This window comes from Notolepis coatsorum, assembly GCF_963971535.1.
Source record: "Notolepis coatsorum genome assembly, chromosome: 13".
Taxonomy (NCBI): Eukaryota; Metazoa; Chordata; class Actinopteri; order Aulopiformes; family Paralepididae; genus Notolepis; species Notolepis coatsorum.
Window position 1 is genome coordinate 107,301,223 of NC_140177.1, and position 27,806 is coordinate 107,329,028.

General features: G+C 45.8%; 2 protein-coding genes across 3 annotated transcripts in view; both read right to left on the minus strand.

The window, feature by feature from the left end:
• Positions 1 to 2,548, minus strand: part of LOC311239455 (dipeptidyl peptidase 9-like) — a 93,068-nt gene extending 90,520 nt beyond the window's left edge. Inside the window, exon 1 of the mRNA XM_084327763.1 lies at positions 2,414 to 2,548. The gene's annotated coding sequence lies outside the window, so the exon portion shown is untranslated. The remainder of the gene's footprint in view (positions 1 to 2,413) is intronic.
• Positions 2,549 to 3,364: 816 nt separating this feature from the next.
• Positions 3,365 to 16,564, minus strand: rps15 (ribosomal protein S15). 2 transcript variants are annotated; one of them, XM_084327472.1, is made up of 4 exons: positions 16,519 to 16,564; positions 16,021 to 16,106; positions 12,941 to 13,175; positions 3,365 to 3,530 (listed from the first exon to the last, which is right to left on the minus strand). In XM_084327472.1, exons 1-4 carry the CDS (start codon positions 16,519 to 16,521, stop codon positions 3,417 to 3,419), a joined length of 438 nt encoding a protein of 145 aa, XP_084183598.1. In that variant the 5' UTR covers positions 16,522 to 16,564; the 3' UTR covers positions 3,365 to 3,416. The 2 variants fall into 2 exon arrangements, with proteins under 2 accessions (XP_084183598.1, XP_084183599.1); XM_084327473.1 differs by lacking the exon at positions 16,519 to 16,564 and adding an exon at positions 16,394 to 16,415.
• Between the last annotated feature and the right edge of the window lie 11,242 nt (positions 16,565 to 27,806).

Here is a 27,806-nt window from a genome sequence, read left to right on the forward strand (position 1 = left end):
TTTGCAGAGATAGTTTAGGTTACATAGAGAGAATGAATCATGCCTCAATCTGGTAAATTAGTCGAATGTTGCTTTGTGGTGTAATGTATCTTTAAATCATTAGTTTGGGATCATTGGACACAAATTATTGAGATATAATCTATTTTCTCCATTGGAGAGATAACATGCTTCTATGTGGCAAAATGCTTTGATTTCTGTCTGACATGTTACTCGTGGTTCAGATGGATATACATAAATATATAATTAAATAAATAGTAGAGATGTAAGGTCAACAACAGCTTGAGCCGTGGAATGAATGAATGAATGAAAACTTTATTTAACAGATTGCAGAATGGGTACAATACAGTACGGCTCAATACATACAATTGTTAAGGGGATGCAGACCTGAGAAAGACGTTTGTCTTGTTTCCATCAGGGTCCCCCATTTTCAATTCATATAGACATATATGACATACATGACATACAGATAGTCAGTACTGCTACATCTATACATTTATGACATACCAGATTTGCAAATACAGTACTGTTTGTGATACAGAAGGAGTCAAGAAAAGGGAGTATATACATTTGACGTAGAAACTGTACATTGGAGGTTGGGTGGGGGGGGTTGGGTACATTGGGATATTGACAACCATACTGGGTAATTTACATTGGAGGTGGTTGGGGGGGGGGGGGGGGGGGCGGGGGGCATACTGTATAAACAAGTAACACTGTACATTGAGGGGGGGGGGGGAGGAGACACTGTACAAACAAACACAATTGTACATTGAACTATTGACAAAACCATACTAGGTAAATGACTGTACATTGGAGGGGGTTGGAATGATTGGGTTAGGATATTTACAGGGGCCAGTGTTGAATTGCAGTCTCCCGTAGGTGTCCCTTGAGAGAGGTTTTGAAAGTGGGTAGTGATCCACATTCCTTTACAGCTTTGGGTAGGGCGTTCCACATTGATGTGGCATAATTGCGAAACGTGTTTAGTCCCTTATTTGAGCCGAATCTGGGTTTGACATGATTTGTGGAGCTCCCTCTGGTGTTGTGATCGTGGTATTCACTGACCTTTGGGAAGTATTTTGACATGTACATGGGTACCTTGGTCGTGTAGTGTATCTTGTAGACCAGGCCCATTGCAAGTTGTTGTACTCTGTCGTCTACTCTAAGCCATCCTAGGTTGTCGAAGTGGGCAGGGGTGAGGTGGGTTCTAGGAGTAAGGTCAAGCAGTAGTCTGACCAGTTTGTTTTGAGATGTTTGTAATTTTGTTTTTAGCGCCTTTGAGGTGCTTTGGTACCATGAGGTGCAAGCATAGTCGTAGTACCCCTGAATGAGTGCTCCTGCCAGAGTCTTCAGGGTGTTCTTGTTTACCAGAGAGGAGATCCGGTACAAGAATCGAGTTCGTTGGTTGACTTTTTTTATTACATTGGATGCCATTTTGTCACAGGAGAGATTAGCCTCTAGGATGGACCCCAGGTAGGTAATTTCATCTTTCCTTGTGACAATATTGTCACCCACTGTAACTGAGAAGCCGTCGGTCTTGCTGAGTTTGTTATTTGAACCGAAGAGAATGGACTCTGTTTTGCCCATGTGTAATGATAGTTTGTTATCAGCGAGCCATATGCAGATTCTGCCTAGTTCCGAGCTGAGGGTTTTTTCAACCTGTAACTTGTTCTTGTCAGATAGAACAAGATGTCAACTGAGACCTGCCAAGAGAACAGCATTAGGAAATTAACCAATGCTGTGAATTTATGAATAGAGAAAGAAATCATGTGTAAATATTTGTCAATAATGAATCTGGAAAACAGGAAGTGCTGTTATCCTATTGACAGTCCTGTGCCAAAACAAGCTTTCATTCAGATCAGATCTCATTTAGCAAAGTTTGTGTTGAAATGAACAAATGCGTTATTATGTTAATATGCCTGACGTTGCACCTCATCATCACATACATTTATTTGATTCAAAACACTCACTGGCTGAAAAGATAGCTGGCTAACCGTTATGTTAGCAGTCAAGAGGGTGGGGATTGGGAACGAGAAATCTTTGTTCTCCAATTTTAGCTAACGTTAGCCCTCTCACACTAGCTAAAACACCGGCAGAATCTGTTTTGCTACTAGATACAATCAATGGTTCTATTTCAGTCAGTGTTGGCTACACTGTACTGGCTAATGGTGTCTAAATCTCCAACCAGTTACAAAATAACGGGACGAAGCAGGATCCATATATTATACAAAGCTTGCTTGGATACGTTGTGAAATGACAGCTCCGGCTCTGCTGTCATCTCGGGCTTTCCAGCCAACGTTAGCGGTAGCCAGGCTAAGGTAACGGGTAGCTAGCAGCTAAGCTAAGCTAACGTTTTGCTTGTTTCCAAGCAACTTTGGCGAGCGTTTCTAGGCAGAATCGAAAGAGGAGAAATGCTTACCAATCTGGCCACTGTTCCTTTTACCAACCAGTTCAAAGCTTTACTATCCTGGTATCAAAAAACAAAATATTGCTATCGCTAAAGGTTGTGTCCATGGCCCAGACGTAAAACGTATCCTCCCTTCAGATAGCGGAGAAGGCAGGAGGAACCAAAGGGGAACTTCCACCCGGCTGATGATGCAGCGGTACTTTTTCAGGAACGCACCGCCGCTCCAGCCAGTTCACAAGAGTCAAGGCTGCGCATAAAGTGAACTGCGAATGTTGTGCTCAACTTAAATGCATCAAATATTCTTCCATCTCCCGAGATTTGGCATTTTCCCCACAAAATTCATGATTATTTACCCAACTTCACACTAGACTTTATTTTAATCCTTTATGGATAGTGAATAACTCAGACCTCAAAATAATCTAAATAGTTTGTCTCAGATTAACTAAACAGGTGTCATGCAACCGTCTCTTCAACACCCTATATTTAATGTAATCTGTAAGCATTTTATGGTGAAAGGCCTTTAGTGGAAGCAATCAACCCATTTACAATCAGCAGAGTTGTGTTGCAAGTCCAGGCTTCTAGCACATACAATTACATAACAATTTTGTGCCCAAATTCCAAAAGTAGAGAACGTCCAGATTAAGAGGCACCAGTCTTCATGTCGGTGTAGCAGCTTCATTCTAAGTGCATGCTTTTCTGCTGTTCCATTGTTGAAATCAAACTATTAACTTAGAAATAGTATCTTCCAGAATAATGTAAAAAAAAAACTGCTACACCACCATGTCAAGATACCCCAATCAGCCAATCTTTTACTACATACTGTGTAGGAAATCAATTGTCACCAACAACCATATTAGTTAGAAAACCGTGGTATTTAAGCCCATGTTATGATGAGGAACTATCAAGTGATTCTCAACCCAAAATCAACACGCATACATCAAAAGAAAGCAGGGCAGAAAACTGTTGGGGGAAACCAAATTTTCATTTTTTTATTTTTACAAAGATAGCAGTCATTCTACTTCAGTGGGATGAAACGAGAAGAGTGCGTAGCTCCAATACCAGGGCGACCGTGCTTGACTGGCTTGTAGGTGATCGAGAACTCCCCCAGATAGTGGCCGCACATCTCAGGCTGGAGAGGGAACAGAAAACATAACGTTAGTGGCAAGATAAGACTTTCAAACACTAGCTTTGAAATATATATAAATAAGTTCACACATCTTTACTCCAGGTTCAGAGTGAAGGACAGAAGCTAAAACTTTAAAGGAATCACCTGAACACACTTGCCATTTCAAGTACCCTATAAAGACTGCTTCTCAAAGTAAAGGATACCTTTAAGTCAACACATTCAACAGGGTATTTGTTTTTCCACATCAATATTAAGTAGAAGAAATACCAGCGTGATATTCAAGCACCATAGAGATACAATGTGAATGAACACTAGTTTAAAAAAGGACCATACCAGGGTCATTTTTACTTTGATAGAACAATGTTGTCGATTGTTGTGACCTTTTCATGGGTTTATGTGGTGTTTAAGACACGTTTTCAGATACACTGGAAGCGGAAGCCTACGGCAGAGATAAACCGCAAAGAAATAAAACAATTTCCAGTAATGGCAACAGCGGAAAAAAGTCCTCCTTTATTTTTGTAACAAGGAAAGAATAACTTGGAACAAACATGTCAAAAGACTGGTATGGTACTTTAAGGGGATGGTGTTTAATACAGAATATAGTATTTATAAAACATTTGAAAAATTGTAATAACAAAAAGCAGTGCACAAGTAGTCATTGAAGACGATTCCACAAGGAAATCTCATGACTCCCAAATAAGGAGTTTACATTTTTACTTGAATTAAAATCTAAAAGTAAATGTTTTCTTAATTCATAGAAGTTGGTTCATCAGACAGCATTGTGTTAAAAGCAGGCCGTCATCCTACTAGGAATCACATGTTCAGACCCAGAAATTGCACCCAAGAAATAGTGGACAAATGTTTAACTAAGGCTCTGTGACATCAAGCCACAAATATGTCATTAGAAACATAAGTTAACTAGCCAACCATTTAGTACCTCTATATATGTATATATGCAACATTAGAAGACTAGAACACCACCATCTTATCTTGATGCGCCAATCACAATTGTTGTTTTTCCAAGGGAAGAAACATTGTGATTTGAGGATCAAGAAAAGTGGGTAGGATTTATCAACAACTCTGGAAAAGTCTTATAAACCGGCGAGATACGAGTGACAATATCCAATAGTTGTGGGTGCTGGCATGCAGCCTGAGAGGGCACAGACCGAAGCAAAGCTCTGGTTAGATTCCCCCCTCGCGCCCTGCCTATGGCAAAGATGAAGCGTTTTCCTTTCCCGTTTACCAGTCATTTAGTCCTTTATACTGCATTTGGTGAGGTAGCGTTTTACAGGACGCTCATGGTTTTGCTACCTAGCATGATTTTAAGAGCCACGTTGCAAACACTAAATAACCAGATGTTGCAATTTTGTTAAGCCCCCACTACCACTATGGAAATCAACATAACCCACCTTACAAAATCTAAATTAGAAGACCTTGTTTAAAAAAGGTCAAAAGATAACATGTTAATTTTCCCATGCTGAAGGAAATCCCTTCCGTATTTGGGGCGAAAAAATTTGGTATCTTCAGAATTAAGACCATGGGCGGGATCCACAAAGAATGGATTGCACGGTGCTAGTTGCACCCTACTTACAATTCATTATGAATTGAAAATGGGGGACCCTGGTGTAAACAAGATGAACGCCAATTCATAATGGTAAGTAGGGTGCAACTAGCACCGTGCAATCCATTCTTTGTGGATCCCGCCCCATGACTGCAAAATCATTGAATTTGCATACAAGTGCACACCAGGCATGCTGTGATTGAAATAACAAACATCATGCTCAAACATGTTTTGATTCCTTAACCCATAAGGTATATAATGCATTATTAACTATTTGGTTGACGAAAACGTAGAACTACGTTTCTGTCGCCCGATCGTTGAGTGCCGGAAACGTAGATCTACGTTTCTCACAGTATTTCTTTTATTCGCCATTGCCATACATAATTCAGCGGGGCACCTTGTGCATACTGCTCCGAGTGTGTCTGAGCCTGGCATACAGTCTTATACCGCCCTCTTAACGCCTTCGGCCATTATTGCACCCGTTAGAAATGAGTTAGTTTCTTTTCTCTACCGATCTGCGGCGTGGGGGCGGGTCCTAAACACTCGGGCAAAACACACGCTTGTAGGGATGGTTTGGACTACTGACCCCGCCCGCCCGTTGAAGTGCAATGCCCAACAACGTCAGACAGGATTGCTGTGGATAACTGGAATGGTGATGAGATAATTGGATTCTTTTTTTTGCATTACATCAGAGAACAGGTAAGAACACTATATGAAAGCTTACGTTGATCTGATATTTATTTCTACCGCAATTGACGCTATATGTGTTTTATGTGTATGGCTGTTTACCGTTGGGTTGCAGGATGGGTAGGGGGCGCACCGGTCGAAACCACATTGCATGCGTGCACGAGGAAGGATAATAATGATGGTCTAGCGTTGATTTCAGGAAGATCCAATAATCAGGCGAAAAATGACGTTTATTGAATTACACAAAAACGCTGTTTTAGAGTCTTTCCCCTGGAATTACTCAGAAGCAACCAAACTATATTCATATTAAACAACTCACTGAGACTATTATTAGACCCATAGATATCCTATAAAATATGTTTAGCTCTACAAACTACAAATACGTTTACATGGGGTTAATGGACAGCAAGGAAGGAGTCACTTCCTGGAAGGGGCGTGGCACTCAATGTGTTAACAGGCGTTTTAGGTCTAAAGGGGTTAAGGACCCATGTATGCACTGTTGTGGATGTGCGTTTCAACAAATTCTGAAGGTTATTCTGGGCTAAACCTCCATCAGTCCATGCAGTGGGAACATGACTTCCTGCTACAGTAGGACTGCAAACAGACAGGCATATGATGATTGAAAATCAGTTGTGGCAACATCAAGACTTTGCTGGAAAATGTCTCCAAAACCAAAGTACAAAGCCTCCTTTTCCTAAAAATAGTAACATTTGAAGTCCATAATGAATAGTTTCTCCATGAGCTCTGCGTTCATTAGGGATGGGTACCGAATTCAGTACTTTTATAAAAAGGTACTTACCGAAACACGTCGGTACTACCGAGTATCGATTCAAGTGAGATTATGGTAAAAGATTTATTTTATTTAACCTTTTTATTTTCATGTCAACGTTCACACACACAATATACGTATCAGGGCCGACGTTCCACTCTACTGGTTAAAGTTGCTTACTCGTGAGTAGTACAAGAAAGATAAGGTCCACAGCCGTGTAAAAAAGATATCCAAATGGTTTATTTCTCTTCCACAGCGAAGTCTTTCTTTACAGAAGTGATCCTAAAGCTATTTTCCTAAATATTCAAGTCACTACTACAAGGTAAGAAAACTGTATTTTCCCAGTCTCCAAAATCACCGCCGACTCGACACATGAAAATTCCTTCTCATCTGAAAGCCGTAAATCAACTTGCCGGCTCTTTCCACAGCAAAACGGTAGGCAAGGCACCCTGGTCTAGAAATGCAGGCTTGAATCTATGTTGTTTAGTCTATCTGTTCAGTACTGCTCAGCACTGTTTCAAGATGCACAGTGAGCTCTTCTTTTGAATTTCCGGCAGTGTAGACGCATCGTGGCGTATTACTGCCCTCCGCAATTCTTTTGATGGGCTCTTCTTCTTCTTTTCCCGCAGTCTACTGGAACCTGTCATCCCCTACATTGTCCCTTGGAGTGCAGCTACTTCCTGTCTGAGCCCCCCTCCGCGGGACCCTCCTTGCCCCCTGCGATCTTATTCTGGGCTGCTTGGTCCTTCACAGCCCCCTCATCCAATTCCCTAACCACCTTCTCCCATTTCAGACCTTCCATTCCCAAATGTTGAACCGCTATCCTAACAATCATCTTTACCCTATCTGTTCTACCCTTAGCCTCTGCCAGACCATTAACTACCCCTGCCACGAAGGCCACAATACCAAATTTCTCCTCCCTTACCCTCTCTCTATCCTCCTGCTCTACCCTCTCTGCCAAATGCCCTTCTCCAACCCCCTGCACCCTTTCTTGGCTGCCCTGTCCTACCCTGCTAACCGCCTCAGCATACGATAACTTACCCTCCCTTCTCACTCTCCGAACCGCGACCACCTTCTTCATCTCCTCGAACTCCTTCTTAATCACCTCATACCCCCTAAACGCTACACTATGCTCCCCACCACAACTACAGCACCTCGGCTTCACTCCCTCTCCACACTTCCCAGTCATGTTCCCCGCCACACCTAGCGCACCTCTGCCCCTTCCTACACGTGTTAGCTATATGGCCAAACTCATGGCACCTATAACACCTAAGAGGATTCTGAACAAATTCCCTAACCCTATACACCATTTGCCCTGCAAACATCTCCCTAGCAACATCCCCATCCTCAAACTCAATCACTACAGTCTCCGTCTCCATCCTATCCGCTCCCCTCTTCATCCTTTCTACTCTCTTAACTGTGCCATTTCGCCTGTCCTCCCTTAACTGGTCCACCAGCTGCCCTACGTCCATCTCAACCGGCACCCCAGCTATCACCCCCTTACATCTCCTCTTCTCCCCTACTCTGACCACCTCCCGTATACCCTCCCCACCAATGCTCCTCAACCTCCTAGCCATCCCCGCCTGCTCCTCACTACCACACCCTACGGCCAGGTTCCCATCCCACAAAACTCGCGTACTTTACCTCCCCTAATTCCTCGTCAATGAGTTTGGGCAACGTGAGCCTACCCATTCTCCACTCTCCACTCTCCCCCTCAAGCCTAATCACCATATGAATCACTTTTGCCACCCCATTACCAGCACCCTCACCTCCTGGCCCACTTGAGCTATCGTCCCTCACTTTCTTCCTCTTCCACCCTTCTCCCCCACTCTCCTCCCCCCTACTCTCCATATCGTCACCACCCGACCCTTACCCTGGCTATTCTCACCCCCATCGCTGTCGTTCCTCTCAGTCTGTTTCTTCCTCTTCCTCCCCACCGTTTCCCACACCTCTCTCATTCTCCTCCCCACGATTCTCCCGCTCTCTCTCTGCCAGAGCAGTAAAGACTCCATATAAGCCTAACATACAGCGCAGAGAGAATTGTTGAATATATATAATTATATACACAAATGTTCTAGAATGTTTGATTATGCCATCATACTGTGACATCACGAATGCTCTAGATTGTTCCATTATGACATCATACTGTGACATCACAAATGTTCTAGAATGTTTGATTATGACATCATACTGACATCACGAATGCTCTAGAATGTACCATTATGACATCATACTGTGACATCACGAATGTTCTATTATGAAAAATACGGTTGAATGACTTTATCTAAATCCAATCAATATTCCTAATGCCGTTTCAATGTAAGGTCATAAAAATAAACATAAACATTCATACAATACAATAACGTAAATATATAGCTTTGGCACCTCTACAATACGCGTACCTAGAATTTGACTTGATTCAACAACAAAGCAGTCGGGGCAATGTCAAGCCGAAAACGGTTTGAAAGTGTAGTTATTTGAAGTTTGGATTTTTTTTTATCCACTTTTTCTCCCACTTTTCTATATTTTCTCCCATCCCAATTTCGTATCATCCAATTCAACCCTCCCCTGTCACGAACGCTGTTTCTTGCCTCCCACAAGCCGGCTGCAATGTGGACTAAGTCATACATAGCACAAGTCCCCTCCGGTACTTGAGGTAACAGCAGTCGCATCTTTTCACCTGCGCAGCTCGATCTCTCAGTGTCGAGGAGTAACGCTTGAGAGGCTCACGCTGCCCCCGACACTTTCTGATTCTACTGCGCAGGCGCACCAACCGACCTGTAGGAGTCGCTGTCCACAACGCCCGATCCCCACCCTTCAGTTTCCCTCCCCGTAATACGGCCAATGTGTATTACTGTGGACGACAGGCTAAACTGAGAGCAAAAGTGGAGCGCTGGGCTCGAACAGGCGAGCCCAGGGTCTCCAGATTTTGTGGCGAGCGCCTTGCCCACTACGCCACGTAGCGGCCCTTGAAGTTTGGATTTTTTTTTCACGACTGAGGTAGTACCGAAAAAGGGTACCGGTATCGATTCACATGTACCGAATCGGTTCAAATGTGAACGGTACCCATCCCTAGCGTTTAGCCCTAAAAAACAAAACCTTATCCCTTCTCATTCCCCAGGAACTCCTTGTGACACAAGGGCACAATTAGTACAAGATGGTCACAGAAACGACTTCTGAAATAATCCAATATTTGGCTCATCTTTAGACCTGGCTCACATTGGAATCATGACTCCCAGTCATCATAAACTCAAGTTTGTATAATCCTAGGTGTACGTAAAATGGATTTATAAATGACAATAGATGTGTGTAGACTTCAATCACGCAAAACTCATGCAATATATACTCTGGCAGAGCTTTCTAAATGTATTCACAAGTGACCCCTCTATTGAGGCTGGAGAATTCCTGCAACTAAAATGTACAGCACATGGCCATGTTCTCACATATAGGCCTTTCACACTGGCCGGAGCCGGTTCCCGAGCGTAATCTCGAACCGGCCGGCACGTTCACACCGGAAATAATTGGTTCGGAACATGACGGAGGCTTTAGTTCGGCCCTCTAAGAAAACACCGAGCACCGATTTTTCATGTTGCAAACCAATTATTCCCGGTGAAAGCGCCGGCCAGTTTGAGATTACGTTCGGGAACCAGCTCCGGCACTGAGCCCGGCTGGTGTGAAAGGCCTAATAGTAGCCTACTGAGGTACTCTAACGAAGTGCAAACAGCCGTTTATGGACTCAGTAGCTAGCTTTAAATGGGTCAGACAGTAGCCTCTGTGCATTTGCGATTTGCAGTAGTAAAATAGTGACAAAATTTTAGATTAGATTTCTTAGAATTTGTTCCAGGGGACCTATGGATGGGCGATATGGCAGTATCATGACAATATTTGTCTTAGCTTTGAAGGTATAATAGTATTTGCCAGCATTTAGTTTTTGTATCAACTTATAAATGCCTATATATGGATCCATGATGGTAAACCTACCAGCCCAAAAAAAGTATCCCACTTTCATGTACCCATGCTTGGGAAAGCCTATTAGTCCAGTCATTATATGAAAAAACCTAGGACAAATTGCAACAGTAGCAAACTCAACTGATTTTGTATCCTCATTATGTCCTTAGTGAGGGAAAAAAAGTCCCAAGGAATCCCATCATGGGAAAGTTTTGAAAACGACCTATATATATTCATATCGAAAAATGCCTGTTATAACAGTGGTGAAAATTTTACTTTTAGATATGACTATAAAAACTCACAAGCTGATTACACACACAAAGACAAGAAAAAAAGTCAATCACAACTTCATTGAATTATTCTGTTTACTCATGCAAATCACACATTATCTTATTTGATATGCACCAATTAGCATACACGCCAGAACTAATCAAAACATTTGATAAAGAAATTATTTTCTTCTTGGAATATTAGTAGATAGGCTCTGTGGAGCTCAGTCCACGAGGATGGGGCTCAAGGGTTTATGTCCGTGGGGATAGGTCCATGGAGATGGGTTTTTTTATAATAGGCGGAAACTACATATTTGTACAGCATGCAAAACACTACATGATTCTTGCACAAAACTACATGGGCTTAAAGCCCAACCTCCAGGTTAAACCCTACTGATCAATTATGGGTAGTTTACATCATTGGTATATAATTTCATTATTTATTTTTTTCCATTTGACACCGGAAATGCCACTCTGAAAGAGTTAAAAAGGTCCACGCACGAATAACATGCACGCGCGAATCAAAAAAGCTTATCAAACACCGACGTCACAACAGGACAACAGGTGCATATTAATGAGCCGAATCTAAAAGCTTATCAGACGCTAGCACCTAGCACGGCCGTGACGTCACTTCAGGAAACGTATGCCTTATGTCCGTCCGGGTCATAGTACTAGATCAATGGTGGCTCACTCGGTGCATCACAGTTAGCCTATATCTCCGCCGTCCCTGCTACACTCACTGACGTTAGCCTATAGCCCGCCGTCCCTGCGGGTGGTTCTCTCCTCTTTGTGTGCCCCCGTCCACGCGGAGGAGCTTGTGGACTCGACAACAGCGGCGGCCGCAGGGCGCCGGAGCCCGCAGCGCTAGTTAGCTCATAGCTATAGTGTAACACTAGCCTTTACGGGCTCGAGCACCCTACGGCTGCCGCCGCCGTCGCGTCCATCGGCCCCCCGGCAGGGCAACCGTGGGGACGGGGTGTACAGAGAGGAGAGAACCATTTTGGGTCGGCCGTTCATGCCGGCCAGCGAGCCGGATGTCGGGATATGTTGTTAGCACAATAGCTACCAAGCTAAGCTATGTTATCTACTAACGTTATAAACACAATATGTGTACAACGACACAATGATTTACATTATTACAAATATGGTAACGTGGTTGTGGCTTTTACAAATAGTGGTTAGCTATAATCACGGAGCAATAGTGAGGTGAAACAGATACATTTTCATTCGGCTAGTGGTAGCAAGGCTCTCTGCCTGCCACTAGCTGTGTGACTCTCAGCGCCCCCTGGTGAGCCCCCTGGTGCCCTGCACCTGTTGTGACGATAATTTCGATTACACACGCACGTTATGAACCATTGATTAAAATATGCACATGCGTGGTGATTGTGTTGGGCAGACAAAATGTTTGATAAAAACGCTAAAACTGGGTCAATTTCAATACTTTTTTTTCTCCCTTCTTCATGAAAGCCACTGTTGAACAAAAATACAACGTGGAGGTTGACCTTTAAGATAAATTTGGTATGTCTGTATAGGGGAGGCTTGTAGGTACCCATGTAACCCATTTCCATTAACATATATTGAGGTAGAAGGCCAAGGGACCATTTGAAAAATGGTGATGGCCATATTTCCCTCCCCAAAAAATCATCTTAACTTTGAATAATTAGGTATGTCCAATGAGGTAACATGACATGGTTGGTCTCATTGGAAACCCGAGGTTGCCTAGAATCAAATGGTATCTTTACTTTTGAGCTACCTCAAAATTTGAACACGTCACAATCTCTGAAAGACAGTGTCGTCAGTGATCCTGCCAGCAATCAAGTACATTGAAAAAAAAAACACATTTCCCATGATGGGATTCCTTGGGACTTTTTTTCTCTCACTAAAGACATATTGAGGATACAAAATCAGTCGAGTTTGCTAATGTTGCAATTTGTCCTAGGTTTAGCCTAATTCTGGCCTATAATGACTGGACTATAGGGGTAACAAAACATTGAAAAAAAACACATTTCCCATGATGGGATTCCTTGGGACTTTTTTTCTCTCACTAAAGACATATTGAGGATACAAAATCGGTTGAGTTTGCTAATGTTGCAATTTGTCCTAGGTTTAGCCTAATTCTGGCCTATAATGACTGGACTATATGGTGGTCATGAGTCAAAAGATAGTGCCAGTGCCTCACCTTGATTTCAACCTGGTTGAAGGTCTTGCCATTGTACACTCCCACCATGGAGCCCACCATTTCGGGCAGGATGATCATGTCTCTCAGATGAGTCTTCACCACCTCAGGCTTCTCCATGGGTGGAGCCTCCTTCTTGGCCTTACGCAGGCGCTTCAGGAGGGACTGCTGCTTGCGGCGCAGGCCACGGTTCAGCCTCCTCCTCTGACGGGCGCAATAGAGCTGCATCAGCTGCTCACTGGAAAAGGGTGATAAACGGGACAGTAGAATAAGTAAACAGAACATCCCTTGTTCAAGGACCATACATGTCACTGTCAACATAATCTACATGAACCTCAACCATTTCCCCCAAAATAACGAATTTGTTTACATTTTGTCCATATTCAATAAACTTTACAGAATGTACCTCATTCAAGGGGAAATTTGCCCTGCACAAATGAGCTCAACATAAAAAAAAACATATCAAAAGCAAGTTAATAGTAGATAAGCATAGAACCATGCATATCCAATTAGAATGTAATGTTCTCTGGGGGTTGACAGGTTCACAGCCATGACCTTAAGCATAAAGGGTGCCATGTGATCAGAGCTGGTTGAGCAGCTGGATGTTTTATTAGTTCACATCCTGTTGGACACAAGCTATAGCTTCGTCCTGAAGGTAAGAGTGCATGATCAGATGATAGATGGTAAATGGCTGCATTTATATAGCGCTTTTATCCAAAGCGCTTTACAATTAGTTCCCAGCAGAGGCAACCATGCAAGGTGCCAACCTGTTCATCGGGAGCAATTAGGGGTTAAGTGTCTTGCTCAAGAAGAACACTTCAGACACTCCGCCCGGGAGGAGCAGGAACCTCCGGCTTACTAGACGAGCCACTGTTGCTCCATAGACTGCAGTGGATCTGCTAAGATCTTGTTGGTCAACTTCATGGGGTGCTGGTCGGTCATGCAAGTAACAATGCCACCCAGTTTGCCTCCTTTCAATTGACAACTGCTGGCAACCACTGCTGTGTTGTCTGCAAGAGGTCTGACTATGTAGCAGGGTTCGAAATTAACGGGGGCTTGGGGCATAATGCCCTTGAAAATGGACAAAATGCCCTCGAAAATCAGTTAAGGGGGGCACTTAATGCCCCTGACAGTTTACTAATTATATATATATATATATATTTATCCGGTAATGGATCGTCTGTGTATCGTACGGTTCAGATGACGCGCAAATAAAAAAAATCATTTGGCGGAGCCCGGGGAGCCGGTGTTCTGCACTGGCTGCAGGCAGCAGCAGCAGCACTGCAGCCCGTTGCTAGTCAGTTTGTGTAAAAATGGCACGCACAATATAAATCAATCTTCATTACGACTTTAAAAACATAGCCATTAACATTACATAGGCCTACACACATCTTGCCATATCGTTAGCAGTTTGTAAACACAACGCACGTTTTAACTATGGTAGCCCGACGCAGCCCGCAAGCTACTACTGTAGTCAATGAAATGTTACCGTAGCTACTAGCTAGCATAGGAGGAAATGGGAGTCGGAGAGGCGGGGTGTTTAAAGACAATGATAGGCGTTTATTCAACATCCAAGAAGGCTAACATACAACTGTGTTTTACTAACTCCTGCTTGTTGATGTCCTAACGTGACCGGAGCTGAAGGTGCCACTGCCACACGCTAAAATGTCCGTGGGGACCCGGCGCCAACCCATAGATAGTTCCAACTCACCGAATTACGTAATCAATTGATTGATTGAAAAGTTTATTAACAGATTGCAGAATGGGTACAGTACAGCTCAATACATACAATTGTTAAGGGGATGCAGACCAGAGAAAGACTTTAGTCTTGTTTACATCAGGGTCCCCCATTTTCAATTCATCATAACATAATGACATACATGACATACAGATAGACAGTACTGCTACATCTATACATTTATGACATATCAGATTTGCAAATACAGTAGTTTGTGATACAAAAGTGTCCAGAAAAAGAGTGTATATACATTTGGCGTAGAAACTGTACATTGGATCCACCACAGTTGCACTCAATATTTAAATAATGTTAGTCTAAATAAATGTAGACCGAAACATAATAATTTCAAGCAGAAAACAAATCTTTCCATTAAGAACTGACAATCAGGGAATTTAAACATGGTTGACATTTTTGTGTGTTTATATTAATTAAAGAAAGGAAAGTCTAGTGCTGGCTGAGCATATTGTTTGTTTGCACTAAGTTAATTAATACTTTGACAAATGTAGCCTATATTTTTCAGTCAGTTCGGTCTTTGTGTGCCAAACATTATTTAAGGCTGTAAACACTGTGAACCTTTTATTTTATTTTTAATAAATGAGAAGCATGTTTAGATTTGAGTGTAATAAAAATTTACGTACATCGAACTGAAAACCGTGACCCCAAAATCGTGATACGAACCAAACCGTCCATTTTGTGAACCGTCCCACCCCTACCGTTTATCATAAAAATTCAGTGCCCCCGAAATACAAAAAAAAGCCCCCGAAAATCAATTAAGGGGGGCAAAAAAAAGCCCTTGAAAAAAAATGTTAATTTCTAACCCTGCTATGTAGTCTACAGCCCATGGAAAGCCCTTCTGCGTGGCCCTACACAGCTGGGTTTACATGCAAGTCCTAGAAACACGCATGTCTGTAATGGTCAAGAAATGGCAATGCAGCGTCAAAATGATGGCATGAATCTAAGGGCAAAGTTATGAGCAAATAGGATGGCTCTTTGATGGATCTCTAGCTGGTTGGTGGATGATAGTTTTGCATACACAGCTGGACAACAAGCTGTTGGTTTAGAGGGTACTGCTAAATTTGCTCTATATTGTTCAACACCAACATTGTGGGTTTAGGTGTTTTAACCATAGATGAAGCCTGAAGTCACGCCCAGATGTTCTCAATTTTACTAAAACAGTCCTAAAAGGTGCAGCCATCCTCAATTAATAGCGGATCGTAGTTAGATAAAGTGATGGGGAGGTTTAGCTATAATGTCCCACATTAGTCTTCAATTAACTGCCCATACTCATAACAGCCTATTGTGCATTTCTACAATAGTCAGTAGATGGGGGAGGCAGTTTACTCACTAGGACATGTCCAGGAGCTGGTCCAGGTCCACACCTCTGTAGGTGAACTTCCTGAAGGTACGCTTCTTCTTGATCTCGGTCTCCGCCTATGGAAAGGGACGCGTAGAATATTAGCATCCCCAGTTAGCCCAGCATTCTCAAAATCAGCCGGCAAAACAAAGCTGGGCTAGTACCCAATAATGTCAAATTTACAACTAAGACATTACACGCAATGACCCTTGCTTATGAACTCATGCTATGTTATAAAGGCAATAGGCTATATGACAACTGAAATCATTGACACCCATGGGTTAGCTTAGCAACGGTCGACCAGTATAGGCCGGGCACAAGCAATAAACTACAGGTTTATGTATAGTTCTAATCTCAAATTTACCATCGGGCAATATGTTAAGACGTGCGGCAATTATGTATGGCACTCGATAAGCATATGGAAGTATTTGGGAGCTCAGATGATCATAGATTGTGTTGTTCGCATTTGACGAATGCTTGGACACCTACCATCTTGCCTATATTCCGGGGAAAAGAATATCCGGAAGTCTCGTCGGGCTTGATATCGCGTGACTCGGGGTAAGCATCCGGTCACATGGCCTTTTCCGGTCCAAGCGAGAAACCTCTTTGCCAGCGTGTTGTCTCTTTGATCAGTAGGTGGCGCAATTAGACAATGAAGTTCAGGCCTATGCTATACAAATTGTATCATTTAAACGTTCCCTGCAATGAATGATACAACATTCAATAAATGTACTATTCCACTTTGGGAAACTGGTTGCAATCAAGTCCATAAAAACATATGTAACAGACAACAGTAGCCCAAAAAATTCCTACAATGGAATAGTAAGTGACAAAATGTACTTACCTTTTTTACTTACTTCTTTTTTTACTGTATGAAGCACTCTCAGGGGCTCATACAGAACCAAGCATTTCACGGTAAAGTACATTACAGTACAGTATTTTATTGTGACAACTAATAAACAAACTTGAAACTTGAAACTTGACAACAACATGTTAGAGATGTCTGTTGAGTTATATCCATATCTGAATAGTGTAAATGCTTGATAATCATACAGTGCCCATTTGTCCATGATTGTGTACATTGGTAAATTCCACCTTAGGAGTCATGTCAGGTGGCAAATGGATTGTTGTAAGAGCCAAAGCTATATATATATTTAGGTTATTGTATTATATGAATGTGTAATATTGATCGGATTTAGATAAAGTCATTGAACCGTCGTATTTGTCATAATAGAGCATTCTAGAACATAGAACCTTCTAGAACGTTTGTGGTGATGTCGTAATAGACCTTCCTGGAACATAGAACATTCTGGAACGTTTGTGGTGATGTCATAATAGCACTTTCTAGAACATAAAACATTCTAGAACGTTTGTGGTGATGTCATAATAGTACTTTCTAGAACATAAAACATTCTAGAACCACAGTATGACGTCATGATAGAAAGTTATGGAACCTTTGTGATGTCACCGTATGATGTCATAACCGAACCTTCTAGAACATTTGGGTCTCTATATAAGCTGACGTTCTCTCAGAACGGCAGTTTGCATCTTCAACCGGACTGAACAGGACTGAACGGATGGACTCAACAATGGACTGAAGCCAGGAGCCAGCAAGTGGATTTACGGCTTTCACACTACGAAGGAATTTTCATGTGTCGAGTCGGCGGTAATTTTGGAGACTGGGAAAATACAGTTTTCTTACCTTGTAGTAGTACTTGTATCTTGTAGTAGTATTTGTAGTAGAGACAGGAATATTTAGGAAAGTAGATTTAGGACCACTTCTGTAAAGAAATACTTTGCAAATAAACCATTTGGATATCTTTACTTTGCACTGGAGCGGCTGTGGACATTGCTTTTCTTTATCAACGGACGTACTACTCACAAGTAAGTAATTTAACCAGTGGAGAGGATCGTCGGCCCTCACATTAGTAAGAAAACTTTGTTCCAAGAGGAAAAAGGAACAACACGAACTACTGGAGCGCTGAAAGAAGGATAACAACAAAATGTACTCGAAACCTAAGAAGGTTGAGAGGACACAAAAGGTCCATGAGGAAAAGGTCCGTAATGCCATTAAAACGAGGAAGGCTAAGTTAGGTTAGCTAACTGGTCACATGAATAAGATTAATCAATTAATGGATGAGGACGACGACGGTAACTTGGAAGGTGTACAGACAAGATTGGTAGAATTCAACAAGCTATTCGGAGAGTTCGGGGGCGCTTAATACCTCAGTCCAGGAGGCACTAAGCCAAAACATAAGCAAGACCTCAGAAGAGGAGAGGAAGAAAGATCAGGATGAATGGTTCACGCCGAGGGCTGACAGATTTTCCAACTTCACAAAAAAGGCTGGTACATGGATGGAGGCGGTGCATAAGCGTACAGCGGAGTCTAGGAAGCACCAAGATGAGGTCAGGCCTGAAGACAGTGCATCCGGCGTCATAGAAGGGAAAGGGTCTAGAGCACCATCCACTACATTTTACAGAACATCATCTGCAAGCTCAAGGCTGAAAGCTGACTTAGAGAGGGCTGAGTTGCTAACCCAGGCTTCCGCTCTAAAACAAAAACGACAACTCGAGGTACACGCTCTAAAACAAAAACGACAACTCGAGGAACAGGAGGCTCTGGGATAAGCTAAGAGCAGATAGGGAAGCAGATAGGGAAGAACAGGAGGCTAAGGAGGCTAAGCTCTTAGCTAAGCTAAGAGCAGATAGGGAAGAACAGGAGGCTAAGCTAAGAGCAGAGCGAGAGGAGTTACTGCTTACAGTAGCAGCTCCAGAGCACCTGGCGGTGCTACACAGAAAGAACAAGAGTCTCCGCAACAAGAGCCCCAACAAGCCATGGGGGATTTCCCAGTGAGGCAGCAATGCCATGCTACGCTGCCCCCTCAACAGATTCCTATATTCAGGGGAGAACCTATGGAGTACAGGCTATTCATCAGGGCCTTTGAACACGGAGTGGAGGCCAAGACAGATAGTAACAGTGACCGGCTGTACTTCTTGGAGCAGTACACGGAGGGGCAGCCAAGAGAACTGATAAGAAGTTGTCTTCACATGGAATCAGAACGAGGCTATCCCGAGGCAAGGAGGCTCTTGAAAGAGCATTTTGGAAATGGATACATTATCTCAATGGCGTATATAGACAAGGCGCTGGACTGGCCTATTATCAAGTCCGATGACGGAGGGGTGCTCCGCTCCTTTGGCCTCTATCTCACTGGATGCCTCAACGCTATGGCTGACGTGGAGTACATGCAAGAGGTTGACAGCATATCAAATATCATCACAGCCAAGCTTCCGTACGAGCAGAGAAAGCGGTGGAGAAGCAAGGCCTATGCGCTTCTAGGGAAAGATCGGCGCAGCGCCAAGTTCAGCGACCTTGCCGAATTTGTCAACCTACAAGCCCAGGAAGCCCTACACCCTCTCTTCGGCAACATCACAGATGGAAACAGGAGCTGAGATGAGATGAGCAAAGATGAGAGGACCTCCAGAAATAGCGGCGCTCGGGGAATCTTCACAACAGCTGCTACAGCAGTCCAGAACCCGGCAGAGGCTAAAGCAAGGACCGAGGGGGATACCCTCTGTGCCTTCTCCAACCCTTGCCTCTTCTGCCAAGGAGAACAGCATCCCCTGGAGCAATGCAACAAGCTGAAGAAGTCTCTTCACAAGGAGAACATAGAATTTCTCGAGTAAAGGCCTATGTTTCAGCTGTCTGAAACGGGGTCACATGAGCAAAGCCTTAGCTGCCGAGTCTGCCAGCTTACCCACCCTACAGTTCTACATATTAATAACAAAGCTGCCTATGAGGACGCAAGGTACAAGAAGGAGACATCGGACATCGGATGTCAGGCATCGGATGCCAGTTCTATGGTCAGTGGATGCATCAATGCAGAAACCAGGACCTGCAGAGCTACTGGGGCCGGCAAGGTCGAAGGTATCTTGGCTATCATTCCAGTCCACATCAAAGCCAAGAAAGGCAACAAGATGGTGGCTACCTACGATTTCATCGACCCAGGCAGCAATGTCACTTTCTGCCCCTCACTACCCCGCGCATGGAGCTAGCAGCCGCTACCATGGCAGCGCGCATGGACAGGCCATTGAGATCCGAGCTGGAGCTCCAACTAAACAAATCTGTGTTCTGGTACGACAGCACCACTGTGCTCAAATACATGACAAACCAGTAGGTTTCGCGCCTTCGTGGCGAATCGATGGGAGAACGCTCACAACGTCACCCTTCACCAGCGTTTCTCCATTGGCGCATCCGCCGTGCGTCGTGGGGCTGCTCTGACTCCACGGTCGTGGCAGTCAGATACGCCCGAGCGGCGCCCGGTGGTGAGTCTGCCTCCGAGGGGCCGTTGAGCCGCCGTCTCCCGTGAGATGGCCTGGTTCCGGCCCTGGTTCCCCTGCCAGTGGACGGTCGGCCGAAAGGCCGACAGCTCCTCTGGTGTTTGGGGATTTGCGACACAGGCTCTTCGCCTCTGCTCGCTCCCGTCATAGGGCGGTGAGCTGCAGGGGCGAACGGCCTGGCTTTGGGGATGTGCTGGAGCTGAACGAGAGTGCTCTTGCCCTGTCTCCATTTCCGATGGAAACTGAGGATCACATGGAGGGGGCGAGAGCGCTCTTGTTTGATGCCCCAATGGATTCGTATCATTCTCCCCCTCGGGGTGTGGCAGGGAGTGTTGCGTCTCCTTGGGGTCCCTTGTTCTCCGGTGTTGGGTTAGAACCTCCGACCCTGAGACAAGATGCCCAGCTATCTGCCGCATCGGATGGTGGTGCCCGACATGGCAGTCTCCCGTACGTGAGGGACACGGGTGACGTGGAGGGAGGTGTGCAAGGGGAGTTGCGTGCCTTGTTCCCCGAGCTCATGGCGGCTGCCGCAGCCGCTAATGGCGTGGCGTTGCCGCAGCCTCTGCCTGCACCTGTTCCTGATGACATGATAGGTCATCTCTGGCAACGTCGTCCTGTGAGAGAGACGGGCGTTGTCTGCCCATTCTTCCCATCAATGGAGGCCTACGTGAAACAGGGACAGGTAATCTCCCGCATCACTGGCCTTACCCCCGCCTACGTGCCAGTCACGCGGGTGGCGGGTTTGGTCCAGGGACTAAAGGACGGGGTGCCTCGGCTTGATAGTCCGATGACATCCATTCTTTGTCCCGAAGTGGTGTGGGAGCCGTTGCGGAAGCCGGTTCCCCAAGGGAAATTGGCTAGGCAGATGGCTAACTGGAGTGACCAGGCATACATCGCCGCGACTCAGAGCCTAGCTGTGACGTCCAATATCGCGCAGCTAGCGCGCTACATGTCGGGGATGATGGCGGGCGGGTCGTTATTGGACGACCATCAACAGTACCTTCACGCCCAGGCGGCTGGAGCCATCCTGCACCTTACCCAGCTGCAGGCGATAGCCGCCGCGAAGGGGCGCGCCCTGGCCACTCTGTCCCAGCGCCACCTTTGGCTGGAGCAGGCGAGGGTGCCGGAACAGAAGAGGATTCCCCTGCTCACGGTCCCCCTCTCCGATGCTGGGCTCTTCGGGTCGGCCATGCAGCAGATGACGGCTGCCTGCAGAGAGATGGAGGAGGAGCGCGCTGTGCTCCAACCCCATTTCCCTGGACCCAATGCCACCAGTGATGGCTGACGGAAACAACGCCGGCAGAGGCCCCCGACCGTTGCCACCGCCACCACCGCCGCCGCTGCTGGGCCTTCGTCCAAGAAGGCCAGGAGTGGAGGGAGTGCCTCGTCCGCTGCAGCCAGCCACCCCACGCCCGGAGGTGACGATAGGGATTGACGTGACCAGGCACCCCAGAACCATCCCTCCGGGCCGGCTCCCCGTGGGGGCAAGCACCGTGCTGCACGCGACAGGCGCTGCTAGTGACTTTACCCCTGTTCCCTTCCCCAGCCCCAACATATAATTTTGTTACTAAAAAAGGTCCCTCCTGGGGAGCTCCAGTAGCTCACCACGTACCGCGAGCGCTATTTCAGCGCCGTGGACAACCGTGCTCGTCACGGATCTGGGGCTTAGCGAGTTCGAATCCCGACTGCAGCCGTGCCTTTCCCAGAGTGTCTTCCCCCCCATCTGAACCCTTTCAGCCTGTTTCTGTCGGTCATCCTTGACCAGTATAAATGTGATAAACACATAAAAGAGCCAGGGGAATGGCCAAAGTTAAAAAAAAAAAAAAAAAAAGTCCCTCCTGTTTTGTTCACTGTTATATATTGGGGATACGGTTTATAAACCCTCACCTAGCTGTGGGGTTGTGTGTTGTTTAAGTGAGTAGGACAGTTTTCTTATAAATCATTCTGGTCGCTATATATATGTGTGCTTGGCAAGGCCTGTGGCTAGCACTCGGTCGAAAGACTTGTCTTCCCTCATCATGAAGAAGACTGTGTTCTTCTTATAGTGGTACATTTTACAGTTTTATCTGGGGGGGTCGTGTGTATTCTGTTACATTAGAAACATGGCAAGTCCACAACTTGGTTAGAGTGTTAGCCTACAGAAGTGCTCGTATATGTAGCTTGTACCGAGGTCTTGACCCTCACTTAAACGTATGTGTTTTTTTCTTAGACATAAAACACGGGTGGCGTGTTTCGCACATGAGCCTAAAGCCTTGTATATAAAACCTGTTCGCAAACGAGTTATCGTCTGTGGCTGGCGTGCATTGGTTTCGCTTATCCTTGTGGATATGCGCTTTTCATGTAGCATGCTGGCTACGCGGGTATCATCGATGCTGGTTGTTTTCATCGTATCCGGGGTGTGGGGTCATGAGGGGGTGAACTGATAAACCTTCCTCCCCCTTTTTTTCCTGATTGGTCAGGGGGTTGGGCCTCCTGTCCTTCGGGCTTCCTGTCGCACTGTTGGTCAGCGCGTCACAGGGTAGGGAGAGGGGGGGGGGGGGTTCCCTGGTCCGACGTCATATTTGGCCAGGTGGGTCACGGAATTCCCCCCGCCATAGAGTACATCACTGGGTGCGTTTCTATTGGTTGTGAGGCTTCCGTGAGTTATTTTCAGGCTCCATGTTGTGGACCTCTGTTGTTGTCAAGATGGGTTTTGCGGTGCGTGTGAACTTAAACAAACGTTTTCTGCTCTGCGCTCTGTTGCATATGTCTTAAGCTTTTGGTCACGTAGCTCAATGTTACATATATCTTTTCGAATTGTTACTCACATGGGAAGTCTCTCTGGGGGTTCCCTGTCTCCTCTCTTTTATACAGAGCAGGGTTGACAGGGGTGTTTTCCCTCAGACGCGTCATATGGGACCCATATCTGTGTCTCTTGGCCGGCTTCCTGCCGCTCTCCCAGGCAGCTTGGAGGGAACGTTATCTGGGTTCTTGTTAGAATTACCATTGATATGTTTTGGGTCTCAACGTGTACATAGTGCTGGCCCTGGGTGCTTCTGTGTGGAATCACGCGTGGGCTTGCGCGCCTTGGTTGCTCATTCATTGAAACAGCGTTTTCATGGGGCAACTGGGGTGGAGTTTGTCTCTTGCGAGCGCCTGTGTACTAGGTTAGTCTCGATGAATTCTCGTTCATCTCTGGGGGGAGATAACGGAATAGATCAAAGCATTGGCGGAGGGGTCTCACGCTTTTGGGGTGGGCCACCGGGCGTGGTGGTTTTATGTTCTGACCGTCTTGGTGGCGCCCTCTGTGATGTTTTAGATCGACACGTGTACCTACCCCCCTCTTAGGACTGGGGATGGTGGCGTGATTAGGACACAGGACTGGTTCTGGACGCGCCGGACCAGGTCAGTTAACCCGTTGTCCGCCGGGGCGCAGATCTGCTGTTCTGGTACCCTGAAGGACTTGTGCTTTTTCGGGGGGAAAATGCCGGGTTGGCCCGGGCGTTGCAGGGGTTGATGTTATGGAGGTGTTCGTGGTTATATCACTGCGTGTTATCCTTCACTATTGCTTGGTCCATATTGTGTTGTACCTTGCGCTGTGCTAAAGGAGCCTGGTCCTTCTCCATTATTTTTTTCGCCCCTCTCTTCTCCTGCTTGGCGGGGCTGGGAGGGGGCTATCGAGGTGGGTTTCGTGCCCCTCTGGCATCCCTGTACACGTCCCGGTCCGCCGGGCCCAGGTCCGGACTCGTTCTCGTCGACCTGTTGGCCTGGGTTAACCCCTTCTTGAGAACTGAAACACTTGTACTGCTGTATAGCCGGTGTATACCCGCAGTTGTGTTTGGGAGTTTTTTTCTTGGGGGGGTTATAGGAACAACCGCCTCCTGTTAGGTGGTGGTTGGTTTCCAGGTGTGTTGGTAGTAGAGTTGACTCTCGGGTTAGGCCGGGCTTGACCCCGTCTGCCTGCGAGTGTGCCCCCGCACCTTTCATGACGTCTGCCAATCGTGTCAGCCTTCTCTGCCTCGGCCCCTCTAGAGGGTCGGGTTTTTTTTGTGGAGGCTGCGACATGGTGCACAGCATACCGAACGCCCCTTCCGCCGGGGTGCTGTTTTCAGCAGACCCCTTAGGCGCCTGTCTAGTCCGCAGTGCTCCAGGCAGGGCCTTCTCTAGGGGCATGCGAGCAGTGCGGTCGCACAGGGCCTCGCGAGAAGGGGGGCCTCGCGAGATTTTTATTTTTTTCTTCTTTTTTTAAATAAAAATAAATAGAATGTTAACAATCACTTTCCATCACAGACCTAAAATCTAGTTTTGCTTACATGCTTATATATTTCACATTAGACACATTTGTAGAATAGTGTTCCGGGCTCTGCGGCTCTGCAGATATACTATTGGTTTCATTCAATGACCCGTTTACTTTTTTGCAAAGCATCGTCGGAGGACTAACACTAGGGGGAGCTGGTTGGCATCGGTCTGGTAGTCGGTAGAGAGATGTGAATAAGACCGGTATTATCCATGAGGGGAGGGGGTACAGGTACGGGGTCTGTTGAAGGCAGAGGTTCTGTGTAGGATTGTTAGTAACTGTCTAACTGCATATATAACTGTTTACACTAGTAACTGTCTAACTGCATATATAACTGTTTCCACTAGAGGGCGCTCTAGGCGGAGACACTCAGGAACACCGCCAGGTGGCAAGTATAAATAGAGGTGTCTCCTCCCACTTCTTTCTCTTTCCCCCAGTCTCTCAGTGAGAGAAGACCTGTAGTGTTACTGCTCTGCCATGTGAATAATAAACCACGTCAGTTAAGGCTCAAGATAGAAACCATGCCTCTTGACCACATTATTGTCGCCCAATAGCCGAATTCTGTTAACAGGGTCTATTCGGCGCTATCCACGGGAGCGAGTGGATGTCTTGGCCAAGAGCATCCTATTTTTTAAAACCAAATGTGCAGCATCGGAGCAGAAGAAATAACGCTGCGTGCCGTAAGCTTATCAATACCAAGTATAGTGATTAGGTTATGCCAAGACGAAGAGGACGTTCGGCAGATGGACTGAAGATGAAAGTTGTTGCGTGTTAGAACGTTCAGTCAGGCTAGCTATGTCGGCTAGTAGCTTAGCTAAAGGCAGGGACAGCTAACTAGCGTTATCGAGTGCTAACGTGTGGCAGATAAACTAGGAACAGACTCCCAAGTTCATCCCAACGGGGGGGACAATATCATGGGACTGGTGAACTTTGTCATCTCCACGGTCGTCTCCTTCCTCTTGGACCTGATTCTGCGTTAGGGTGAGTTTTTAATGCAATCTATTCTGTTCCCGCCGTGGATCTCTCTCTCTCTCTCTCTCTCTCTCTCTCTCTCTCTCTCTCTCTCTCTCTCTCTCTCTCTCTCTCTCTCTCTCTCTCTCTCTTGCTCTCTCTCTCTCTCTCTCTTGCTCTCTCTCTCGCTCTCTCTCTTGCTCTCTCTCGCTCTCTCTCTCGCTCTCTCGTGCGCTCTTGGTCTCTCTCTCTCACTCGGTGCAGGTTGCATCATGCAAGGGTCTGCTCACACTGTGCTTGTGCAGTTTGTGTGTACTAAGCTTATAGAGTTCGATTCAAATAAGGCAAAACTGCAAATCTGCATGTCGAAAAATTAACCTGGCTTTAAGCTTGTTTATCAGGTTCCAGGGGTGTTTTATGCATTTTCCCTGTTACTGCCAGGTGTACGATTGTACAGGTGCATTGCCACTAAGCCTCGGGCAGCGCTATTATTTAAGAATACGTTGACTGTATTATGCCCAGCCTCGGGCAGCGCTATTATTTAAGAATACGTTGAGTGAGGGCGGTCAGGTGGCGTAGCGGAGATTGCGTTCATCACCAACCCCGGAGACGCTGGATTCGCCTGTTCGAATCCAGCTCACAACTCCGGGGTTGTCACCAGCTTGGCTGGCCGTTCACACTAATACAATTGGCAGTATTAGAGGGTGGGAGAAGCTGGCGGGGTGGGTCCGGGTCGTTGTAAACAGCGACTCCTACAGTTCGGTCGGGGCGCCTGCTAAGCGCGGATAGGATCTAAGGGCGGTAGTGTGATCCTTCCACATGTTACACGCTCTCAGTGAGAGTCCGCGCTGCCAGGTGAAAAGAAGCGGTTGATTGGCTAGACGTGTGTCGGAGGAAGCACGTGATAGCCTCCACTCTCCCAGACCGACTGTGGGGGGTAAGTGCGCAGCGACCAGGAAGGGGATTGGGAATTGGCATAACGACTAACATTGGGATGGGAGAAAATCGGAGGAAAAAGGAGGGGGAAAAAGATAAAAAAAAAAAAAAGCAGTGCTATTATTTAAGAATAGTTCAAGTTCAAGTTCAAGTTCAAGTTCTTTAATAGTTGTCATACAGAAGTACAGAATACTTTCATACAAAATGCTTCTTACTGTTACGCTCCAGAGACTGTGCTAGACAAGATAGTATCAAATAACATAATAACATAATATAGCATGAATTTAGAAGAAGAAAATGAGGTCACAGTTGTTCGGTATAGACATATGTACAATGTTCTGAGTTACCATATAATATACAATACACAACTATGCAGTGTACTAATGTACAGTACTATCTAGTGCAAAGCAGAAATGGGATGAGGTACAATTTTAGGTACAATTTACAGTAAGGTGTACGAGTTGTAGTGCAATCCTTCATCCATAAATATAAAGTGTGGGGAGTGGGTGCTACAGTGTGTTTGTTTAAAGTGGGTGTGTGCTATAAAGTGTGTGTAGTGGGTGCTACAGTGTGTTTGTTAAAGTGAGTGTGTGCGTGTGGATGTGTGTGCTATGTGTGTTTGGTGGTTGTTGTTGTGTAGTGTTCATTCATTGTTCGTTTAGCAGCCTGATGGCCTGGGGATAGAAGCTACTTCTGAGTCTTTCTGTGCTCGCCTTGAGACTCCTGTATCGCTTGCCTGACGGCAGCAGTTCAAAGAGGCAGTTGTTCGGGTGGCTCGAGTCCTTAATAATTCTCTTAGCCTTCCCCTTGCAACGCTTGTAGTAAATGTTCTGGAGGGTGGGGAGCCCCCCTCCAATTGTGCGTTCGGCTGAACGTGTCACTCTTTGTAGTCTGCTTTGGTCTTTTGCAGTGCTATTCCCAAACCAGGAGGTGATGTTGCCGGTCAAGATGCTCTCTATTGTACATGAGTAGAAGTTCTTAAGGATCTTCTGGCTGACTTGGAACTTCCTTAGGCGCCTGAGGAAGTAGAGGCGTTGTCGTGCCTTCTTCACCACACTGTTAATGTGTATGGTCCATTTCAAGTCCTCGGATATGTGGGCTCCGAGGTACTTGAAGCTGTTGACTCTCTCAACCGGTGCCCCGTCGATGCTGAGGGGGCTGTAGTCCTTGACCCCCGACCTCCTGAAGTCCACAATCATCTCCTTTGTTTTGCTGACGTTCAGGGAGAGGCTGTTTTCCTGGCACCATCCCGCCAGGACCTTGACCTCTTCCAGGT

Coding starts and splice junctions, on each gene's coding strand:
- rps15 (XM_084327472.1), bottom strand. Junction 13,176..16,020: donor CAGCTCCTGGACATGTCCTA/GTGAGTAAACTG, acceptor ACCCTTTTCCAG/TGAGCAGCTGATGCAGCTCT. Junction 3,531..12,940: donor TCAACCAGGTTGAAATCAAG/GTGAGGCACTGG, acceptor TTCCCTCTCCAG/CCTGAGATGTGCGGCCACTA.